Source organism: Heteronotia binoei, chromosome 6 (assembly GCF_032191835.1).
Source record: "Heteronotia binoei isolate CCM8104 ecotype False Entrance Well chromosome 6, APGP_CSIRO_Hbin_v1, whole genome shotgun sequence".
Lineage (NCBI taxonomy): Eukaryota > Metazoa > Chordata > Lepidosauria > Squamata > Gekkonidae > Heteronotia > Heteronotia binoei.
The window spans coordinates 87829588-87851525 of record NC_083228.1 but is presented as its reverse complement, the minus strand read 5'-3'; the positions used below and the strand labels follow the sequence as shown (position 1 = coordinate 87851525).

The window sequence follows — 21938 nt, the reverse complement described above, 5'->3', positions numbered from 1 at the left end:
TAGATGGACTCAGCAGTGGGGAAATCAAACCAGTCTCAGTGTAAGATGTTCATGAGCATGCCAGCATGGAATTCCCACCCCCTTGGCTTTTATTTGTCCCATCATCTTCTGTGCAACTTCCTTCTGTATAGAAACCAAGAAGGGAAAAGTGAGATGATTAAAGATCCCCCTTCCCACAGATAAGAGCCTGCCTTGGTGGGATGGAAATCCCAGTAATAAAATAAAATAAAGAATCGCAGGCCCAAAACCTTGCCTTACAATATAAAAGCACTCACAACCAAGTTCCAAATTGAGACAGGCATTTACCATCTACGTTTTGCTGATGTTTATTGCTACAGTGATAAAGATTTCGTATTAATGGATCCTGCTGCATCATTAAAAACACACAAACCCTGATACCTAGAAGTATATTTCTAGGAAATGTCAACAAACTAAAAGTTGTGTGAACATGTCAAGGCCAAAAGCTTGATCACTGACTCAGAAGCAGGAACTTTCTTTCCATCTTAAGAGTGACAAAAAGCTGCTAGAAATATTTTCTATAGAAACTACAATAGGAAGTATTACTGGTAGGCTAATTTCCTGTTGGAGGAATGTTCTCATGAAGATACTGCAGTGCCAAGTCAGTCCATTTCATTTCTTGTTCTTTCACAGATTCTGTGGTGCCACCATTGTCTTGCTCTGGCTCAGGAAGCTCATTCTGTGAATGGAATACAAACACTTTAAAATATAACACACAAAGAGAAATATTTAACACAGATGAATGTGGATACGTGCCCTGGAATAATTTGTTCTTAGATGCATGGTGATCTTTCATGTATGAAAGCAGGGACCAATAGAAGTGGCTTGAAGCAGAAAGCATACAAGACAGGCTTATTGCCCCAAGGTTCCTTCACTCAGCCACTGCTGGCCAGATGATGCATGGGGGCAGGGTGTCTCCAATGCTTTCCTCCCCATGCCACTTTTTTCATTCAATGGGCTATCCTGGCTTCAGCCATCAGCCAGATGACAAGCAGCCAAGGGTAGCTAGCTTTCGGTCCTTTGGGAAAGAAGTCTGCTTAACACTAGTTGTCCTGGAACTGCAGTTGGGAGAGAAGGGACATGGCAGCCATTTCCACACAGGTGATCTGCCTTGAGTTCAGTGCTTTTGGGAAGCAGTCCTCCCTCCCCTCACAGCATTGGGGTGCATTTGTGAACCTCCCAGGATTTTGCCAGCTCTTCTCCAATCTTTCTCAAACCAGCTTTGCTGTTAAGTTTCAGTAAAACTAGCAGTAAAGTCTGAATGGTTGCCTAGTGGTTGGAAAATTTCAGATTTTCCCAGCCACATAGTAGCTATTTCCCCCAACATTGTCCCTGCAATAGCCACTATCTCAAGGCGGCCTTTGGGTCTTCTTAAAATTGGCAACTGAATATTGTTATAGCAATATGTGTAACAGGCTTTCTGAATTCCCAGCTTTCATTTTAAAAAGTATGCATTTAGCTTCTCCTTTTGGGGAGACTTAAGGGGAAAGGTATATCTCTGCAATGGAGAAGGCTAGAGACTTCCTTTTGTAAAAAATGAAAGCTGAGAACCTGATTGTTATAATGGAATATCAATGTAACAATATTCATGTCACGCCATGCCGTGGCTGCTGCTCCCCTGGTGGCCTGGCTTGGGCCTGGGCCCGGGCCCGTTTAGGCTTCCCAGAGGTCTCAGAATGTGGGAGGACAGAGCTGGGTTACTTCACTCCTCTGTGCTCGTGTCCTCCCCGGTTGTGCTTGGGCTCCTCCCTCTCTCTCTCGTTCGGCTGCCCTTCTGTTGCAGCAGCCTGCTTCCTCCCTGACCTCTCAGCCTTTTGGCCTTTTATCCTTTCCCCGGCTCCCTCCCTTCCTCCCAGGTCCCACCCCTGGTTAGCTCCGCCCCCCGCTTATAAGCAGAGATGCCGTGGAAGGGCTTCCTGGAGCGTGTTTGCCAGGTGGCGGTCAAGTGGGTTGAGATGTTGTGGCTGTGTCTGTGCTCAAGGTTCCTGCCTCCTCCGCCCTCTCTGCAGGGCGTTGTTCCTGCCTTCTCTCCTCCGTGGCTGCCGCCGTGGCTCAACCACTCCTCCCTTGCCTGGGGTTGGGCACGCCGGTTCCCTGCTCTAGTGGGTGTGTCGGGCGGATGGGCCGCGTCGGGCGGCCCCAAGGTACGGTGGGGCCCTGGGGGATGCGGGGGGGCTCCCCGCAGAGTCCCGTCTCAGCCGGGTGGTGGGGGGGGGGGCTCCCGGCTGAATCCCGTCTCAGCTGGGACGGGACAATTCAATTGCCATTTTTAAAAACAGGTCTGGGGAAGGGAGATGGCTGCTGTGGAGGACTGGAGTGAAGAAACTGAGGGAAATTTGTCACATCATATGGAAGCTCTGCTGCCACTGCACTGTATTGGCAACTGCAGCAGCAACAGAGAAGCCCCAGAAGCCTGTCCCTGTGTGGAAACTACATAGCAGAACTAGTGAATGTAGGAATATGGTTTTGGGTTCCAGTCCTTTTGCCAACATTCCTTAAGCATCGGTGAACTCCTGATCTGGCCAACCTGAGTCTCACCTAAGGCCAGAAGTTTCTTGACTTGAACATACATAAGAAGAGTCATCTGGATCAGACCAAAGGCCCAACTAGTCCAGCATTCTGTCACACAGCGGCCAACCGACTATCTCTAGGAAGTTTTCCTTGCTTATAGAAAGGGCTGACTGCCTGGATGAGGTCAGTAGAAAGCTTGAACAATTATATTTGTATATAGTTTAGAAATACATTTCTTATATATTAAAGGTAAAGGTAATCCCCTGTGCAAGCACCAATCGTTTCCAACTATGGGGTGACATTGCTTTCACAATGGTTTCATGGCAGACATTTCAATTTTAGCAAGGGGACAGGGAAAATAAAAGTGTATAAGAGAGAAGCTAATTAACTAATCTGATGCCACATCATTTGCAGTCTGCCGTCATGATCCCATTCTGGAATAAACTGCTGTGTACATATTTTGCATATCTTCTTCAATAAATCTGGAACTTTTTATTGTGGATGAGTATCAGTTTTCCTTCATAAATTATTATGGTTGCAGAGTTTGGGCTGTGGGCAACACCTGCTGAATAAAACAGAGATCCAGCCTGCAGTTTCTCCTAGTGGTCAGCAAAATGACTGTGGGGCCTCACAAACAAGGCATGAAAACAATGTCATCTCTGGCTTATCCCCTTAGTACCAACAAGTATGCTGCCTCTGTACAGGGGGGTCCAATTTTGTTATAATGGCTATCAATTATGCATAAACTTGTCATACCAGAAAATTTGGTATATAAAAATTATAAAAAACACCCAAGTGATTCCAAAGAAGAATATTTAATTCTAATCACCATCTGAATGTCAGCATTCAGGTCCAAAGATAACAAAACACAGAACTACATCAAATATGACCCCAAACCAGTAACCCTTTCTTTTGACCTTCAAAATTTATCATAGTGAACAATGACCAAAGGGGAAAAAAGGATTTAAAGGTAGTATGCATCCATCCAAGCAGCAGATTAAAAAGTACATGAAAGAGCTGAGATAAGAGAGCTGTGTGCTACACCCACAAGCTATCCATATGATTAAATGTTTTCACTGCCACAAGTCTATTGCTGTGTTATGATTAATAAGTTGGTTTTGTTTGGTTTTCAGTAAATGCACTTTTTTTTACAATGGTGAGACTTATCAATTTTACTGGCAGGATGAACATTTTTAATAAGTAAGAGAGTAAGAAGATTGACACAGCAAAACCAATCCAGATTAATACTTCACATGCTCACTTACCAGTGGTATTGCCACATCTTCATATGGTAATTTATCTTCCCTCCATGCATCATCAATCAAATCCAGTATTCTCCCATCTCTCTGTACCTCACTGTCCATCTTTGTTCACTTTAGTAAGAGCTACATTTATGATATAAAGAAAAGAATTGTTTATCTTTTGGTCTCATGCCCAGTTCTCACACACACACACTTTTGAGAAAATCCCATGGATCTACCCAGAAACCCGGTTACCTCGTGGCTCACCTTTAACCCATTAATGTATAGATAAACTTATAAAGGCAGCAGCATTGATCCTTATGCAGATGCTCGAATTACTGTACTGCTAAATTCCCTGTATTGCTAGAATGATCAGTAGTGGATTTAGAAGAGTGCAACTAGGACTGAACTGTGGTATAAGAATGTCAGTATATCCAGTCTACAGGGCACAGCTAGGTCTAGATGATCTAAATGACAGCTGAACAAGCTGGCATTGCTCCAGGTTGCATCAGCCAAGATGATGTAATGGGGTAGTGCTTAGTGACTCAGCACTAAGCTGATTGGATACTGAATTGTATAAATGTACTATATGCCTGTGCTGAGTGTGGTGTGTTTATAGTGGACGTGTTGGTGGAGCACTTTGTCGGTCTGTGTAAATATTGTAAATAAACCTTGTATATAGTTAGCTTAACAGCAACTGTGTACAGTCTTCCTTTTGCAAGTCTCGAGAAGACCCCACACTAAGCGCAAACAGCGTGATGGGCCCAGCACGCTTCCGCTGCACCAACGCACGCTGAGAAGTGGTGGTCTTCGGACGGAGACGGAGGAAAGCTTCAGCAGTGAGGGAGAAAGCAGCTTGGAGGAAGATAACAGTGAGGCTGATAACCAGGTGCATAGCAGCATGGCTCAAACAATGGCTGCGTTGCTGGTTGAGAAGCTCACTCCCGTGAACTACAATGTGTGGGCTGTGCGGATGGAGCACTACCTAAAGAGAGAAGGGCTGTGGGAGAGTATATCAGATCCTTCTGCGGCACCCACACATGCAGAGGAGGTCAGTGACCAGAAAGCCTTAGCCACCATAATCCTCAGTGTCACAGGTGACCAGCTGGTACATGTAGCAGGGAAGACGCAGGCTAAGGAAGCCTGGGAAAGTCTGAAAGCTGTGTACGTCCAACAGACTGCTGGCTCTCTGATTGCACTGTATAACAGCACCCACCTCACGGTCCCACTGGATCACTTTTATGTGTTTATGGCTACCCCAGCCCCTCTTTCTCCTCAGTTCTTCCTTTTAAAACTTTTCCCTCAGGACTATAGAACTCAAGGGGTGGGTATGATATGGATTTCACTCTTCTAGTCTCTTCGGGGGTTTTTTGCTTTCTTACAGATGTATAATACAATTCGTAGGGGACCACAGCAGCTTTGTCAGTTTTCCCAAATTATAGGCACCAGAGAACTTTAACGTAAACCACAGATATTTATTTTAACACACAGTCTTAACTGGGGATATGGGAGATATTTACATGGGCTATAAAGTATATCACACAGTTAACAAGTTGCTCAGTTGTTTCAGGCTTTCTAATATCTTTCCTTTTTCTTAAGTCTCTCAGGTTCACAGTTCCTAAATAAACACTCTCCAACACTAACAAAGGCTGGCCCCTTGGGTGTAATGTGCCAAGTCTCTCAAGTCGACTGGAGCTACTCCTAGCCCTTCAGACATTAGACCCACATATATTCCCTCAACCACCTCTCTAGCTCTTAAGAGATGTATGTGTGTCTGTGACCGTTCAGGTCTTCACGGTGACTCTTCCTTTTAGTCACACACAGCCCCTTGCTGTTTTTATAGAGCTAGCAGTCAGCTTTTCTTCTCTCCTCAGCCACTGTCTCAGCTCTCTCAAAGACCACCTCTCACAGACTCTGACAGAGACCAACTCTCTCCAGCTCTGTCAGGCACTAACTCTCTTCAGTTCTGTCAGGCACTAACTCTCTTCAGCTCTGTCAGGCACTAACTGCTTCTCCTCAGCCATTAGCTGACAATCTCTCACTGAGAGTTCTGAGCACCCTGGCCCCCACCCTCAGGTCACCTGACGCAGGCTCTGTGCGTCCTTGGTTTTCCATTTAACCCATACCTTACTGTCACACACTGACACGGAAGATGTATCACAAATGGATGCAGCCGGAGGAGTCGGTGAGAGACCACCTCAATGCCTTGTCGGTGTGTTTCCAGGAGCTGGAGCAGAGAGGGAAGGTAATTCCTGAGGAGGATAAAGTTTATATTATCCTAAGCTCCCTTCATGAGCGTTTTTCTATGCTGCTCATGGCCTTTGAAGCACAAGACACAGATAAGCTCACCCTGAGTTATGTGACTGGAAAGCTCTTGGCAAAGGACCAGCGGCAAAAGGAATGCCGAGAGCAAGCTGCCCACACGAGTCCCAGCCAGAGGCCGGAGAAAGCGAAAGAATCAGCCAGAGAAGGATTTTCGTCCAGCTCAAAGCAACTGGAGGAGAGAGCTCTATGTGTGAAGAAATTTTTTCCTGTGGGTCGGAGAAACACCTAAAGAAAAACTGCCCAGAGGTGAAGAAAGACAGGAAGAAGTCATCTTATCAGAGACAACAGGTCACGTTGGTGCGAACAGACTTGCCCTTACAGCACGCTCCATGGATTGTAGACTCTGGAGTCACGCAGATATTTTGCCAGGAGAAGGAACTACTTCGGGACATTGTGCCAGCAAGCCTGAAAGTGTCAGCCTTGCAGATGGCAGAACAGTAGAAGTATTGTGCAAGAGGAATATCTATTTCCCTGAGTTGAATACACATTTGAAGGTGTTCTGTGTGTTTCTAGCTTGGAAATGAGTCTGCTGAGTGTGTCAGTCCTGGATGAAGCAGGTTTTTCTGTTTCCTTTGCTAATAAGAGATGTAAAATCTTTAGAGGGGGCAAGTTGTTAGCCAAAGGTAATTTTGTGGATAATGTCTATGTATTAGAGAAAGGTGCAATGGGAGCAAAATGGTATTGAACAAAAAGCCTCACCACAGGTGTATCCACCTGCTACATAGGCGTTTGGGGCATGCAAGCTTTAACACCATAAGCAAAACCTTGGCTATCTTAACAGGGGAGAAGGTCATGCCCTGTGATTCATATTTAGACTGTAACATATGTAAGCAAGCTAAATCAAAAGCGTATCCAGTGGCAAAGAAAAGTAACAGGATATCCACAAGGCCACTGCAATTAATTCATGCAGATGTAATCAGCCCTTTTCCCCCTAGTGTGTCAAAGAATCGGTTTGCCCTAATTCTGGTGGATGATAAAAGCTGTTTTGCCTGGGTCTATGCAATGAAAAACAAATCAGATGTATTTAGTACATTCAAGTATTGGGCAAACAGGGTGCAAAAGCAGCTAAGTTGTAATATTGGTGCATTACATACGGACATGGGGGTGGAATTTATTGGACATCAGTTTGAGTCCTGGTTGAGAGAACAAGGGATAGAGCATAGAATAGCCAACGCGTTAGCGCTGTCTGAAAATGGAATAGCTGAAAGAAAAGGCAGCGTCTTACAAACTATGCTACATGCTATGCTCAAAGATCTGAAAATCTGAAAATTTTCAGTGATCTGAAAATCTCATGTTGGTGTGAGGCATTAAAAACCTCCTGTTTTGTAGTGAACAGACTGTGGACACAGACCATAAATGATATTCCCTACAAAGCACTGTATGACAAAAATCCCAGTCTAGAGTTCCTAAGGATTTTTGGTACAAAAACCTAGGTAAACATACCTGTAAACAAAAGGAGAAAGGGTGGAGCCAGAGCTAAAAAGTTATTGTTTCTTTGTTACCAAAATGGAGTGAAGGCTTATAGGTTTGCAGATGACCATAACATGTTACGCTTCAGTCATTCTGCAGCGCTCTGTGAGGATCAGAATTGGCAGAGAATTCATGCAAATGAAGTGCCTTCTACTGCAATGTTGCCTCTGTCTCAACAAGCAGAGGAGGGGGGTGTAACTATAAAAAGAAGAAGTGTCTTCACCAAAGGCAATTTAGAGGTCACAGACCTCTGAGGATGCACAGAGTGCAGAACAGAAAATAAGGGTGTCTGACAGATCTAATAAAGGAGTGCCTCCGGTAAGGTATGGTTTTAGTGCTGCTATAAATCATGTGTACTCAAAAGAGTTGCAGAGCTATGAAGATGTACTAACCTTGGACCGGGAGAAACGGGAGGGAGGGATGGATGCTTGCAATGCAAAAGGAATTCAACTCCCTAAAAGAAAATAGTGTTCACACCTGCAGCTCTACCAGCAGGTAAATCAGTTATTGGATGTAAATGGTTGTTCAAACTAAAACGCCTGACAGATGGGTCTTTACAGAAAAAGGCTAGGCTGGTTGCCAGGGGTTTTACACAGCTGGCGGGCAGGGACTTTGATGAGAGTTTTGCCCCCATTGTACGAATAGAAACCCTAAAAGCAACATTGTGCAAAGCAGGGGTGAGTGGCATGGCAGTCCATCACTTTGATGTCACCACTGCCTATCTAAATGCCACAAAGAGGAATTGTATTTGCAACAAATCCCTGGGTTTCCTAATGAAATTGATCTACCTGTCCTAAGGATCAACAGAGCACTGTATGGTCTTAAACAGTCAGCAAACGAATGGAATAAGTGTTTGAACAATGCACTGGAAAGTCTGGGTTTTACTCAAAGTGTGGCTGATCCTTGCTTATTGTGTCATAATGAACAGGAATGTTATATTCTGTTTCATGTTGATGATTTGTGTTTACTATGCAAAAGTACTGAGCAACTTGAGTGGTTTATTAGAGAAGCTCAAGCCCTGTTCAAAATAAAACACCTGGGAGAGATACAACACTATCTCGGTATGGAGGTCACTGAAAGTGCTGAAGGTCATTTCCAATTATGCCAGGAGGAAAAAATCCAGAATCTCTTAAAGGTATATGGGATGGCTGAGGCTAAGGTTGTACAGAGTCCTATAATAAACTGGTTTCATTAAAGAAGAGGATGTTGGTTAAGGAATCTATCTTAACCCAGCTTTGACAGCTCTGTAATGACAGCTGGTGATCTAGCCGGCATGCTAGGTCACAGTGACCTTATCAACAGGCTGGTTTGAGCCGGCTGAAGACAAGAGAAGGAACCTGCTGAGTCAGCATGATGATGCACGGCCAGGATTGGCTGACTGGACTATAAATGAACTGTGTGTGTAATGCACAGGTCTCTTTCTGAGAATTGACTTGCTGGCGGAGCATTCTGTTCCTGTGATCAATATATTGGACTGCACTAGTGAGCAAGTATTGTATATTCTGTAAATACACTACTTTGGCACTAGCTGCAGGTGTCTGGCTGATTTCTTTCCTGGAGCTCTGTGTCGGGCTCATCACATCGCTCCCTCTGCTAGCGTCCACACCGACAGAGGATGACACTGTACTAGAGAATAAAAGTATGTATCAATCCTTGGTGGGATCTCTGTTATATTTGGCATGCTGGACCAGGCCTGATATTTGCATGGCTGTACATCTACTGTGTCAAAAGTGTGCAGAGCCACAACAAAGGGACTGGGTTGCAGCCAAAGGTGTACTTAGGTACCTCAAAGGCACATCAGGGCACAAACCGGTAATGAGCACTAACAGTGAGCAGATTTTGATGGCTTACTGTGATGCTAGTTGGGGGGAAAGACAGGATGGCAGGTCTACCTCAGGGAGTGCAATATTTATGTTTGGTGCTCTGATCATCTGGAAATCTCTAAAACAAACGCACATAACTATGAGCAGTTGTGAGGCAGAATATTCCGCGATAAGCGATACTGTTATACAGATTGAATGGTTGAAACAGTTATTGAGTGATCTGGGAATAAAAAATTCAACACCTGTAAATGTGTACTGTGACAGTACGGCTGCCCAACATCTCGCCAATGACAGAGGAATAAAGAGAAGGAGCAAACATATTAACATCCGATACCAGAATGTAAGGGAAGCTGTTAATAAAGGTTTGGTAATTCTAAAGCATTGTACATCTTCTGAAAATGTTGCTGATGTATTTACAAAAAATGTAACCGTTGACAAGTTACTGATGTTAAGGGAAATGTTAATGCTGATGGTCTGAGACCTGAGGAGGGGTGTCAGTATATCCAGTCTACAGGGCACAGCTAGGTCTAGATGATCTAAATGACAGCTGAACAAGCTGGCATTGCTCCAGGTTGCATCAGCCAAGATGATGTAATGGGGTAGTGCTTAGTGACTCAGCACTAAGCTGATTGGATACTGAATTGTATAAATGTACTATATGCCTGTGCTGAGTGTGGTGTGTTTATAGTGGAGGTGTTGGTGGAGCACTTTGTCGGTCTGTATAAATATTGTAAATAAACCTTGTATATAGTTAGCTTAACAGCAACTGTGTACAGTCTTCCTTCTGCAAGTCTGGAGAAGACCCCACACTAAACGCAAACAAAGAACACCTGTTCTCTTATCCCATGGCTGCTAAACTTGCTGTGGAGCTTCAATTTTTTAAATGTTATTTATACTCCACCTTTCTCACGGGGACTCAAAGTAGATTATACAGAGTGAATCAATAAAACCAACGCAATGGGACTTTCAATAAACAATGAAATAAGATGGGTTATACATCCAACCAGAAATTTAGAAACCAGAAGTGTTAACATGACACATTAAATGATGCAAAATTACACAACAGGAGCAAATCCACAGCAAGTTATACACAATAGTCAGATCACAGTCCCCAGTAATTTATCCAAGTAACTTTGTGAAGTTTTTTGGTACAGTGCTACTGTGGAGAAAAACCCTCTTGAATAATTCAGTTTTGCATACCTTTGCAGATTAATAGTGGGATTTGTGACTAAAGCTTTGGGAAATACATAATATCTACACACCATTCATGGGAATGCTTTGGATTGTCTAGGGGTCCAGCTAAAAAATTGGGACAAGGTGCCACAGCTTCTGGACCCTCCTTTTTATTATGAATATTTTACTGGAAGTTTAAAGAATGTTTTTAAAAAGAAGAAATTATTAATAGCCACATAAATTTGTTAATATCAAGGGTGACCTTCCAAAAACTTACATTTAAATTACATTTGCTAATCTTTAACTTTTCACTTTTAGGGTAGCCAGCTTCCAAGTAGCATCTAGAGACCTCCCAAAATTACAACTGATCTCCATGCTACAGAGATTAGTTTTCCTAGAAAAATGGCTGCTTTGGAGGATTGACTCTATGGTATTATACCCTCCCTGTGCTCAGGTCCCTCCCCTCCCCAGGCCCTACCCTCCAAATCTCTAAGTATTTCATATACTTCAGCTGGCAACCCTTCTTGTATTAAGAACAGACTGTAACAGGTACCACTGTTTAACGATTTTTTTTTAATTTCTAAAACTGATGAAGACCACAAGTTTAGTTTGTTTTTTTTAAACTGAACAACATCAGATTCTTGAATTTGATTAAGGATTAATAACGTTATTACCTCCACTCTGGCCAAAAGAGGTTGGAAACGAACAGCAGATGCTAAAACACGCTTGCGCTTCACTCTTGTTTTATCAAAACCGATTTTTCTTTCATCGCCTGACTTCGCGATTGTAGTAACCAAGGTGGGACGCCTTTCTCTTTCACGCCACGTGACTGACAGCCTGCTCAAGCGCCCACTTTTCACACTCCGCCGCATCCGGCCATCAGCCGTTAGTCTTCTCCCTTCTAGCTCCTCCGGTGGCAGCCAGGGAACAGCTATTCCGCCCTCCCCACCCCCGCGCCGCCAGCGCCTCTAGTAAGCGCAGGATCTGACGTCATAATTGGCTCCGTTAAGCGACGTAAACCATAGAGATGACCCTGAAGCAGAAAAGGCGGATGTTTCAAGTCGTCTGAAAACCTTTCGGGTCCGAGGCTGTGAGCCGAGGTAATAATTTAAGTCCCGGTGAGCGCTCTGCCCCTAATCGTAGCGTTTCCGAAGGAGTCCTCAGTGGGAGTGAAAAAGAATCAGACCCTCACTTAGTCGCATTTTCCCGGCAGTGTTTCTGCGCCCCACCCGGTTAGCGCGACGGTTGTGGATTCAATTAGCTGCTGTCTGGAAGCGTCTCTCGACACGAACGTGGACGGCCCGGCGTCTTTTGTGAGAGCTCTTGCCATATAATGCCCTTGTTGCTCTCCATTCCCGCTGATCCTTCTCACGCTTTTTATTCTTTAGTTCTTGGCGCACTTGTATCGTCTTGCTAGGACTGCCAGCTCTTCAGCCGGACCCCTGCAGCTGTGCCTTTAGTTGCAGTAGGGTTGCTGATCTCCAGTTGGTGGCTGGAGGTCACCAAGCAATATCTCCAAGCAATAGAGATCAATTTACCTGGAGAAAACGGCTCCGTTGGAAGATGGACTCATTGGCATTATACCCTATTATACCTCCCCAAGCCTTGTCCTTTTCAAGCTCCACCCGCAAAATCTCCTGGCATTTCCCAACCTGGAGTTGGCAACCCTAAACTGTAGCTGGATTGAATAAAAACCAGGGGTGGCCAAACTGTGGCTCTCACACATATTGTGTGGCTCTTAAAGCCCCCACCATCCCATTGGCCAGCTTGGAGAAGGCATTTGTCTCTTTAAATCACTTCTCCAGTGGCTTGGAGAATACATTTAAAGTTGCTTCCTTCCCACTTCTCCCCCATCTATTTGCCTTCCTTTCTTCCTATCCTGTTGCTCTCAAACATCTGACATTCATGTATTGTGGCTCTATAACATCTGGCATTAATTCTATGTGGCTCTTACATTAAGCAAGTTTGGCCACCCCTGGTCAAACCATGGGTGGTGTGAATGGTTTTGCTTTCTGATCCTTGCATTTCAAGCCTATGATGAAAGCAACTGTGAGGGAAGGCTGAAAAGTTGGCGGCCATGGTCCTCCTTGCTGCAGTGTTGTGACCAACTACTGTGTTGGTTGGAAGACTTGCATGTGTATTCAAAATCTGCGTATTCAGAAGTCATTGGGTTTTATTTCTCAGTAAAGACCTTGGTGTCCCAGGACCTGCTCCAGTTCCACAAGGCCTGTAAAACAGAGTTCTTCAGCTGAGGCAGTGAGTGTCACCTGCTATTAGGCTTCCCCCCTCCTACCAGTGAGCCAGCATCTGATGGACCTGTTGAGGCAGGGTTTGTAAATTGGTTTTAAGACTAATCCATAATTTTAGCTGTATATATGGTAATTTTGTTTTAATTGTTTGACTGTATGAATTTTTTATGTAACCTGTTCTGAGCCTGTTCTGTAGGAAGGGCGGAATATAAATGGAATAAAATAGCTAACTAAATAAGTGTACTTAGGACCACAGTATTATATACTTCCTATTTGTGTTGTTTACTCTGTATGTATTTGTCAGTTAATTAAAAATAAAACAAAGACACCCCTTAATGAGGTAAAAGTGTAGCTGTGGCCAAAGGATATACTTGAAATATTTCTTTTCTTACCATCAGTGTTTCCTCTAACTGAGTTAGCGTGAGCTAGCTCACAGATTTTTAGCCTCCAGTTCACACATTTTTGTCTTTGCTCTGGAAGGATGACCCCAGAGCACACTAATTTATACAGTAGTTCACAACTTTAATGCCAATAGCTCACAAAGTAGAATTTTTGCTCACAAAAGTCTGCAGCTTAGAGGGAACATTGATTACCATAGTAAGTTTTTAATCAGAATGAGTCGGTGGTTGATATAATGAATAAGACAGCATTCTCCTGTTTTTTTGTGTTATGAGCATTTATTTAGCTATTATAACTTAATAGAAAATGCTAATAAACTGAGGTTTTTAAAAGTAGATGTAGACATAGTAGTATGCACGCCTTAGGAGGAGGAAGTGTGCCTTATTTTAAGATAAACATATTTATCATTGAGCTACAAGGTAGCAGACCTGAGTATATTTGAGAAAAAGGAAAGGTGCCCTGTGCAAGCTCCAGTCGTTTTCGACTCTGGGGTGACGTTGCTTTCACAAAGTTTTCACAGCAGACTTTTTATGGGGTGGTTTGCCATTGCCTTCCTCAGTCTTTTACACTTTCCTCCCAGCAAGCTGGGTACTCATTTTACCGACCTCGGAAGAATGGAAAGCTGAGTCAACCTCGGGCCGGCTACCTGAATCCAGCTTCCGCCAGACAGCAGTGCTGCAAAATCTCTATCCAGACAACAGTACTACAAAATAATCTACCTAGACAGCAGTACTGCAAAATGGAAGGAGTTACTATATCTTTGGAGACCCAACAGAATGAATTTGCATGGGCTGCAGTCTATGCCCAGATCTAGTCAGAGGTCTAGTATGGTCTGCTGAATGTCCTTTCTGTCAGAGTAATGACAACATATATTTGAGCATGTGATGCAATAAAAGCAACTTAGCAGGAAAGACTGACTTAGGTTGGGTGGGTAGCAAATCTTAATAAAATAGTTTTTGCTAGTAAGCGGGGTTTTGTTGGAAGCATGGGAGAAATAGCATGAACAGTAGATAAATAAAAACATTGCAATAGCTATTGAACTTTTGAAAGAAAGAGAACTTCTACCTGCTGTTTTATGCTGCTGCTGTTTTTCTACCTTATCAGAAATGAAGATCCTAGTAGCTAGTGTACCAAGACAAAATAACTGAAATGATGCATCTTTTTGGGCCATCTAAGTTTGAAAATGCTAGAAGGCTGCTTTCATTCAGCTCTTCTGTAACTGGGTTAGGGCTTTTTTTTTTTGAGTAATAACACACAGGAATGCAGTTCCTGCTGGCTAAGTTTCAGGTGTTGTGTCTTAACATGCAAATGAGTTCCTGCAGGACTTTTTCTACAAAAAAGTCATGTGTGAAACAATGGTGACATCAGGGTGTGTGGTCTAATATGCAAATGAGTTCTTGTTGGGCTTTTTCTATTAAAAAAGGCCCTGTGGGTTAGTAATCAAGAAGTAAATGTTCAGGTTTGAAAATAACTGATTATGTTCTAGTCCAAGATAGATTTGTATGCTCAGATTTAAGGCACTGAGTGAGCTGAGCAATCTTCATGTAGGCCTGGACTCAGGTGGGCTTGATTGCTCAGTTCCCCATTTACTGTGGGGTTATATGAGTTGGTTATCCATTCTTGTAGGCTTTTGTGTGGAGAAACTGGATCAAATGTTACTTTATACTTTGAGGAATGGTATGCCTTGTCCCTATAACATAAATGCCAATGCTTAACTGGATGAATGTCGAAACTGACCCCTAGACTTGTCAGTCCTACCTGTCATGCAGCAAAAATTGTTCTATCCAACTAAAGTTATGATTCTGCAAAAAGATATTTCATTAGGATGGATGCTTTTAATTAATCAAGCTATTAAGACATACACATAAAATATAAACACATATCAGAATCTCTTGTAGTAACTAGATTTATCTCTAAAATGTTTCAGAAGAGGCTGGAAGGTCACCTACAGTAGTTCTGTCTCTGAAGGTAAGCACATTTGTGTTTGGATGAGCAGCGGCTCATAACTCCGTATCTTTTGCCCTGACAAAAAGCAGGGCACAAATTCAAAATAAATGAAACAGTTCGCTTGCAACCTGTTCTATGTATTTAAACCACTGATACTGATCATCTAAAATGTTTCAGTAAAAGATTATGTCACACTGCTATTCTGTCTTTTTGGTCAGAAACCATGAAAACACTGAACTAAAAATCTTATCAGAATCTTGTGTTAAAGTGAGTGGTAACTCTGGCTTCTTTTCCTGAATTTTATTTATTATCGGTCCAGCATGTGGCCTGTAAATTTATTGAAGTGACAACTATTCCCTTCATTCTTATTGTAAATTGTGTAAATTGGTTTACACCTTTTCTTTACCTTTCCTAGTTGTCAGACACACATCAGATGTTTTGCAGTCACCTGGAGAAGGATTAGACATGGTGATGAATTGCTGTAACGTAACCTTAGCTTTATTTAATTTCTCAGCTGCCGAAAAGGATATGATGTCAGAATGGAGGCTTTGCTAGAAAGAATGCAAAGGCGAAGACAAGGCGGGTATGTGTATACTGCTTCTTGTTTTAGTACATGGATTTCATGCACCAGCTGCTTTTTTGGTGTGTTCTGATAAGTGTGTTCTTCATAAGGCATGTTGGGAAGAGGATGTGTCTCAGTGGTAGAGCAACTGTTTGGCTTGCAAATGGTCCCAGGTTCAATCCCCAGCATCTCTAAAGGGCAGGGTAGTAGTGATTTGAAAGCCCTCAACCTGAAACCATGGAGAGCTGCTACCAATCAGAGAAGGCAATACTGTCCTTGGTGGACCAGGACCAATGGACTGATTCAGTATAAAGCAGCCTCATATCTGCCTATATATGTAGAAGTGCGATGCGCTGTTTCCACATTTATTGTGTCTATAGCATCGTTTTATGCTAGCATAATGTAGATGTGTTTTCTTCATGTGAGCATCCTCTCTGATGGACATTGCCAGTCAGATGGAAAAATAAGTACTGCGATTTCCAGAGAGTGCATAGGAAGCTATTTTTACTTGAATGAAATCTGTCAGAGTTTAGATTCTTCCCTTTAATAAGGTGCTGCCAAACCACTGATTCTTTTGGTTAGGTAAGGCATAAAACTGTATGTGCCGAGTTTTTTTGGAAATCTTGCTTGCCAAGTTCTTCTAATTCTTGCATATGAAGCGTTTGTTAAAAACAATTTACAGGTGTAGTTGTCTTATTGAGTAACTGTGAAGAACTGTTTAAGATGGATTATGGATTACTTGGAATTAAATATTGTGTTCAGTGGTGCTTACCTCCAACTGTACATTTTATAAACCAGATAACTTCAATCTAAGTAAGAATGAAAAACAAAGTTATTGTTCTACAGACTTCATGAGGTTGTTTTGTCTAAGATGCATATTTGATATATTCTACTATTGTGAGAAGGAAATGGGTTATCAAACATGTCCAGTACATCCTAGAAAATATTTTGGAGCCTTGTCTATATGTTTACACCTTCTGTTCAAAAGATCAGATTGCTGAGAAGGCAAGTGATACTTTTTGTCAGCTTGAGCTAATATGCCAGTTGCAGCTTTGAGGTATCTGCCCACAGTTTCACTTAACTTAAATCAAGTTTGAACTACTATAGTACATTCTGTTTGGAGTACCCTCTGAAAAGTGTCCAGAAAATAGAGTTGGTTCAAAATATGACTCCAAGATGGGGACAGTAAGAACATACAAAGAGCCCTGCTGGATTAGACTAGTGGTCCATCTGATTTCACACAGAGTTAGTTATACAGTGGTCCATCTGTTTCACACAGAGACCATCCAGTTGCTTTGGAGGGCGGACAGACAGAGCATAGAGGCCAGGGCCTTCCCCTGATGTTGCGTCTGTTGCAGGGAATATATAAAGTCAGTGCTGTGTCGGCCTCATTGTCAGTTTGTTTCTGGCTACAATTCAAAGTAATGATGAAGATTTTTAAAACCCTAAACAGCCTATGAGTAAGGTACATGACTCTGCCCTTCAGATCTGCCTCTAGATCTCTTGTGGGACTGTGTCCATTGTGCTCCTGATGATGGAAACAAGACTGGGTAAGCAGGATAGGATTTTCTCAGACTTTCTTGGAATCCCGTTCCTAAAATTAATCTATCTAAACCAGTCAGGTATACCTGATATGACACCAAGCCTCTTGTCTTTCTCCCATTCTGTAATTTTCTAGATAAAATGAGGGAAAAAGTAGTAACTGATGCTAAGGATTGCTTCTTCATGGCCCCTGCTCTTTCTTCCTGGTTTCCAGCAGCAATAAGACAGCTATAGTTTGTTTCAGAGTTGTGCCTGGTTCCTCTGTGTTGCTCAGGAATGTGTTCCTCTACCTTGGGAGTCATTGTGTATCCCACTATCTTCCATGGTTCCCTGAGCTCTGAGCTTGTGGCATTTAAATGTCCACACACCTCACCCTTGCTCTGCTCCTGCATCAGCACAGGTGTTCATCCCAACTGGTCACACATTGCTTCTGAGGAAGCGAGCTCTGATTCACAAAAGGTCATGTTTGAATAAATATTGTCAGCCTTTAAGGTGCTATTGGACTTCCATTTTATTTAGCCGTCAACTTGAGATTTGAAGGTGAAATGTTTCTACTTTGAAAGGTATTTAAAGGAAAATTAGTTGTTGTTGAATTAGATTCTGCTATAATGCTGCTATTCCCTTGTGTGAAGAAATTCATTTTTTCCTTGGAGGTTTGAAATGGGCAAAATTTATGCACTGTATTTTAAAAGTTTTTTTTCCCTCTAGGCAGGGAACAAGCAGGAGGGGGAACTCAGTGCAATTGCTTTCCAGACATACCTCAGCCTACCTTCATACAAATGCTGATAGATCTAGCAGGAGAGATAATGGGTGGGTCAAGATCTCCCCCTTCTTTAAGTAGGGAACAGAGATTTGGAGGTGTAAAATACCAGAGAGACTTCAGGAAGAAACTCCAGGAAGAATCTTCAGGAAGAGCTTCCTCCATCTGGCCTGACAGGGTCAGTGGGAAGAGAAACCAATATGATAAAACTCCGTGGAGCAAGGAGGAAGTTCTTTTTCTTTGGATGCTGAGTCTATAAGAGCAGACAGCACTCTTAACTGAGGCTTGCAGGGGGATGGCCACTGGTCATGCGGTGGCCTGAAGAACTGGAGAGTTCTGTACAGAGCTAGAATTTCAAAGCTAAAGAGCCTGTCCTATATTTTATCATTTGATAGGGCATGTATAGAGAAAAGGACAGAGGATTTGCATTTTGCTTATTTCTTTTGGAATCCCTTGTTCAATCTGTTGCTGTGCTAAAACTATGCTTGTGAAAATTTTCTTTTTAATACTTTGTAACTTTTGATGCTGGTGGTGCTTCTCTGTACACATAGACCTCCATCATCTTGGATGCACTATTCTAAAAGGACTGCTGTGGAAAGGCAGGCGGTTGGCAAGTGGCTATTCCTCCATGGGCACACAAGGTAGTGAACTGTCCCTGTAGTGACCAGGCGCTGGGCAGCAGGAGACACAGAGGCAAGGCCCTGAGAACTTGGAAGGGAAGCTGGGAGTTCTGACCCTCCGAGTGAGCAATTCATTACAAAGGTCAGGTGGTGGTAGCAAACTACCTGAGAGAGGGGAGTAAAGCTTCTCCAGGTATGAGAAAAACCCAGGACGGGAGGGTGGAATAGAGCCTGCAGGTCAGAACAGGCCCGTTCTGCCACATCTTGTTTTATTTTTTCAATTGATTAGTGATGTTGTTGGTTTTTTAAAAATTCTTTGTTTGCTTCTTTTGGGCACCATTTATTTAGTGCAGGGGTCACCATTATGGTGCCTGCCAAAATATTTTCTGGCACCCACCAAGTGTTTTTAGGGAGTGGGTGGGGCCAGGTAGGGCTTTTGCCCAGCAAGGCTTCTTCTTGACTACTGGAGATTAGATTGGCAGTACAGATTTTTAAATATCACTTTGCCAGTACGAGGATCTACAGTGTGCTACTGAAGTTAAGCTGTGGCAATCATTTTGTGGCTGGCTCTGCCTCTTGTAGCAGCCATGTCAAAATTCCAAATGTGCCACAGGCCCAAAATGTTGCAGATCCCTGATTTAGTGTAATGGCAAGAGGACACATGCTCTAAATAAATATATGAATTTTTCTTCAACAAAATTTGTCACTCAGTTTGCATTATTGTGTGTGACCCATTCTTTTCTCATTATATGTTGGCTGTGTCTTCTGGAATACTTAGAAACAAAGCAAATCTAACAGTGTTTTTCAGAAGAACAGAACACTGCTTACCTTATTCCAGTCACTGACAATGCAAGTTCTAGAAGTATCCGCTGCTACAATCCTTGTTTTAGCCATAAACATTTGGTCCTTAATCCAAATCTTAGAATCAGATTAAAGTATCTGAAGCAGAGATGTTCAAATGACCAAGATGCCTCTTAAAATTTCACTTTATTATTTTATTGAATAATTTAAAGAAAATCAGTGAGATATGTTTCCCAGAAAAAAATAGAACTGGAAAATTTTCCAGACAGTTGCTCAATAGAGCATGATCTGATTTAGCATGTTTGTTTTGATGTATATTAGTAACAGATCTCCAAAGTCCCCTTGTGAAATATATGTTCCAGAAGCAACAAATAACATGAACAGAAATGTTTTATCAGGAAAAAAAAACAATCTAATTCGGTTTAAATGTGAAATTCAAATAAATTCAAGTTGTTTTTATTAGAATATAGTTGTAAAAGATAAACAAATATAGTTTGGGGGGTATGTGTATATATACAGACAGATAAACACATAATGCAGTATGTTGTTTAAATGTAAGAAAAAGCCCAAGGCAATAAAAACTGCTGACATGCTTTTTTTAACACAGCCAAAGAACTATGTATGATTTGTTGCGGAAGTGATCCACTCATCTGTTGTAACACAATTTAACAGTGTTCCATAGAAGTCATTGGGGAACCTCATTTCTTGCGTTACTTCATAATTCCATGTCATTTTGGTGATTACAATATCCCTTTTGTCATGTGAGAGGAGATGTAGAAATAAGAATTTTGGGTTTAGTCAATCAGATGAATTTGTAACAATTTTTTATTTGACCATGTATTTGCGTTCCATTTTCCTCCCTTCCCTTTTTATTCCTTAAAGCTCTGGAAATTTTTTCCTTCTCCCTATCTGGTGAAAGTCATTAGCATTCAGTGGAAAGTCTTTCTTAGTGAGGATAAATGCAGTTGTTCTTCCAGTGTGATCTGCAACACACGCAAAAATGCTACTCATTGTCAACTAGCTTGTTACATTTGAGATAAAAGAGTAAATCTACAGCTTTGCATTGTATGTCTACAATATATGAAAATGATAGTCGTAGTATTGGTGATCTCTGAACTTGAATGTTAATTAGGTAATCCTACTTAAGAGAATGTTGTGCTGCTCAGTGGAGCATTCTTTCTGCACCCGAGACACTTCATCTTCCCTGTTAGATTTCTCAAGCTCATCCAGTTCAAGGCTATGTAATAGCATGGCTGAGATATGCCTCTGCATGTACTTAGGAGAGTTGCTGTCAATCATGGTTGACAAACCTTGGCTAAACAGGTTTGATTAAATATAAGAATGTTAAAAGGTAATTTCCTGTATCTTAAATGGGAAAAAATGTTCTTTTTGAATATAGGCTTTATTTCAGGTCATCTGGCACAATAGAGTGAACTTTCAAACTGTGAGGTTGAGTTTTTTTTAAGAAGTATTTTTCCCCAATAGAAAAGCTGTCAAGTTGCAAAACTGTGGAGACTCGGGGAAATGAAGAATTTCAATCTCTTAACCTATTGATTTCCATTTCTTTTCAGTCTCGTATTTGACAGGCAAATTAAAAGGGTAAAAATCAGTGAGAACTTCTCTCCTGGGCTCCATCTTGAAATTCATAGTATTGTTTCTGGTCTAGCAATTTAGAGAATCCCAAAGAAGTTAGTTGAGCAAGTTTAACTGATTACTGTACAGGAATGAAATCCCAGAATCCCTAGGGAGCTGATCCTTTCTAGTAGATTGCAAATGACTTTTATCTCATTACTGTGTTGTCATCGCTACTGCTGTACTTAAGGACTTGTCAGCGTCTGCAGCATAAACCCATATTTGTAGTGCTATAATTGGGCTTTACATTATCTCTGGTGTATGGAACTTGACATAAAAACTCTTTGCTAGAGAGAGAAACTTAAATGTGAGCATAACCTGCTCTGTTCAGCATGAAAACACTCAAATAGTATTTATGGATGCATTCAAAATAAATGCTAATAGTATCTTCATTTTATAAATCAAGGTTCTCCCCTCCCCATTTTTCCCAAGGATTTTTCCCAATTTTTCTGATGAAAAAATTGAAAATTTGAGGGAGTACTGAAAAAACACCAATGAAATAACCTCCCCAAAATTTCTGTTTCTTTTTTTAATGAAAAAAAAAAACCTGTGTGTGTGTGTGCCCCCTCCCAAAATGGCTTCAAAATTTCTGGAAATTTTACAACTCTACACCCATATTTCATGGCTAGGCGAAGTTAGTTTTTTTTCTACTATCTGATCAATGTTCCCATATCACAAGCCTAGTTGCAAAGTACCTTTTGGCTGCCATAACAATCAGGGAGCAAAAGACTAGCTCCCCTTCTTGATGTTTGGTTTTTATAGCTGAAACTCCAAGTAAATTTGCTATGCTGTACTTTTTATTTCTATGCCAATAAAGGGATTTGGATTTGGCATGGCTAGGCTTTGAGGTAGGAAGGTAGGCCCC

The 21938-nt window shown here is 42.0% G+C and overlaps 3 protein-coding genes across 8 annotated transcripts in view; 1 reads left to right on the top strand and 2 right to left on the bottom strand.

Annotated features, from left to right (window-relative positions):
• Nucleotides 1-282: 282 nt before the first annotated feature.
• On the bottom strand, nucleotides 283-3964 carry ANAPC13 (anaphase promoting complex subunit 13). The gene is made up of 2 exons (XM_060242076.1): nucleotides 3795-3964; nucleotides 283-697 (listed from the first exon to the last, which is right to left on the bottom strand). The coding sequence occupies exons 1-2, from the start codon at nucleotides 3891-3893 to the stop codon at nucleotides 572-574; spliced, it is 225 nt and encodes a 74-aa protein (XP_060098059.1). The 5' UTR covers nucleotides 3894-3964; the 3' UTR covers nucleotides 283-571.
• A 488-nt stretch (nucleotides 3965-4452) lies between these two features.
• LOC132574326 (uncharacterized) lies at nucleotides 4453-11573 on the bottom strand. The gene is made up of 4 exons (XM_060242688.1): nucleotides 11236-11573; nucleotides 6120-6301; nucleotides 5902-6022; nucleotides 4453-4755 (listed from the first exon to the last, which is right to left on the bottom strand). The coding sequence occupies exons 1-4, from the start codon at nucleotides 11431-11433 to the stop codon at nucleotides 4453-4455; spliced, it is 804 nt and encodes a 267-aa protein (XP_060098671.1). The 5' UTR covers nucleotides 11434-11573.
• Nucleotides 11483-21938, top strand: part of CEP63 (centrosomal protein 63) — a 45101-nt gene continuing 34645 nt past the window's right edge. For 3 of the 6 annotated variants that reach the window (XM_060242071.1, XM_060242070.1, XM_060242073.1), the window contains exons 1-2: nucleotides 15155-15177; nucleotides 15671-15739. In XM_060242071.1, coding sequence (XP_060098054.1) covers nucleotides 15696-15739 — 44 coding nt within the window. In that variant the 5' untranslated portion in view covers nucleotides 15155-15177; nucleotides 15671-15695. Of the gene's footprint in view, nucleotides 11662-15136; nucleotides 15178-15670; nucleotides 15740-21938 lie in introns of those variants that run through there. The other 3 variants (XM_060242069.1, XM_060242072.1, XM_060242075.1) reach the window with 3 other exon arrangements.

Excerpts from the sequence above, each read along its gene's own strand:
- ANAPC13 (XM_060242076.1), bottom strand. The coding sequence starts at position 3,893 with ATGGACAGTGAGGTACAGAGAGATGGGAGAATACTGGATTTGATTGAT. Across the intron at positions 698-3,794 it reads AAGATGTGGCAATACCACTG|AATGAGCTTCCTGAGCCAGA; the intron begins GTAAGTGAGCAT and ends TTCCATTCACAG.
- LOC132574326 (XM_060242688.1), bottom strand. The coding sequence starts at position 11,433 with ATGCGGCGGAGTGTGAAAAGTGGGCGCTTGAGCAGGCTGTCAGTCACG. Across the intron at positions 6,023-6,119 it reads TTCCAGTCACATAACTCAGG|GAATTACCTTCCCTCTCTGC; the intron begins GTGAGCTTATCT and ends TATCCTCCTCAG. Across the intron at positions 4,756-5,901 it reads TTCCGTGTCAGTGTGTGACA|GTAGTGCTCCATCCGCACAG; the intron begins GTAAGGTATGGG and ends TTCTCTCTTTAG.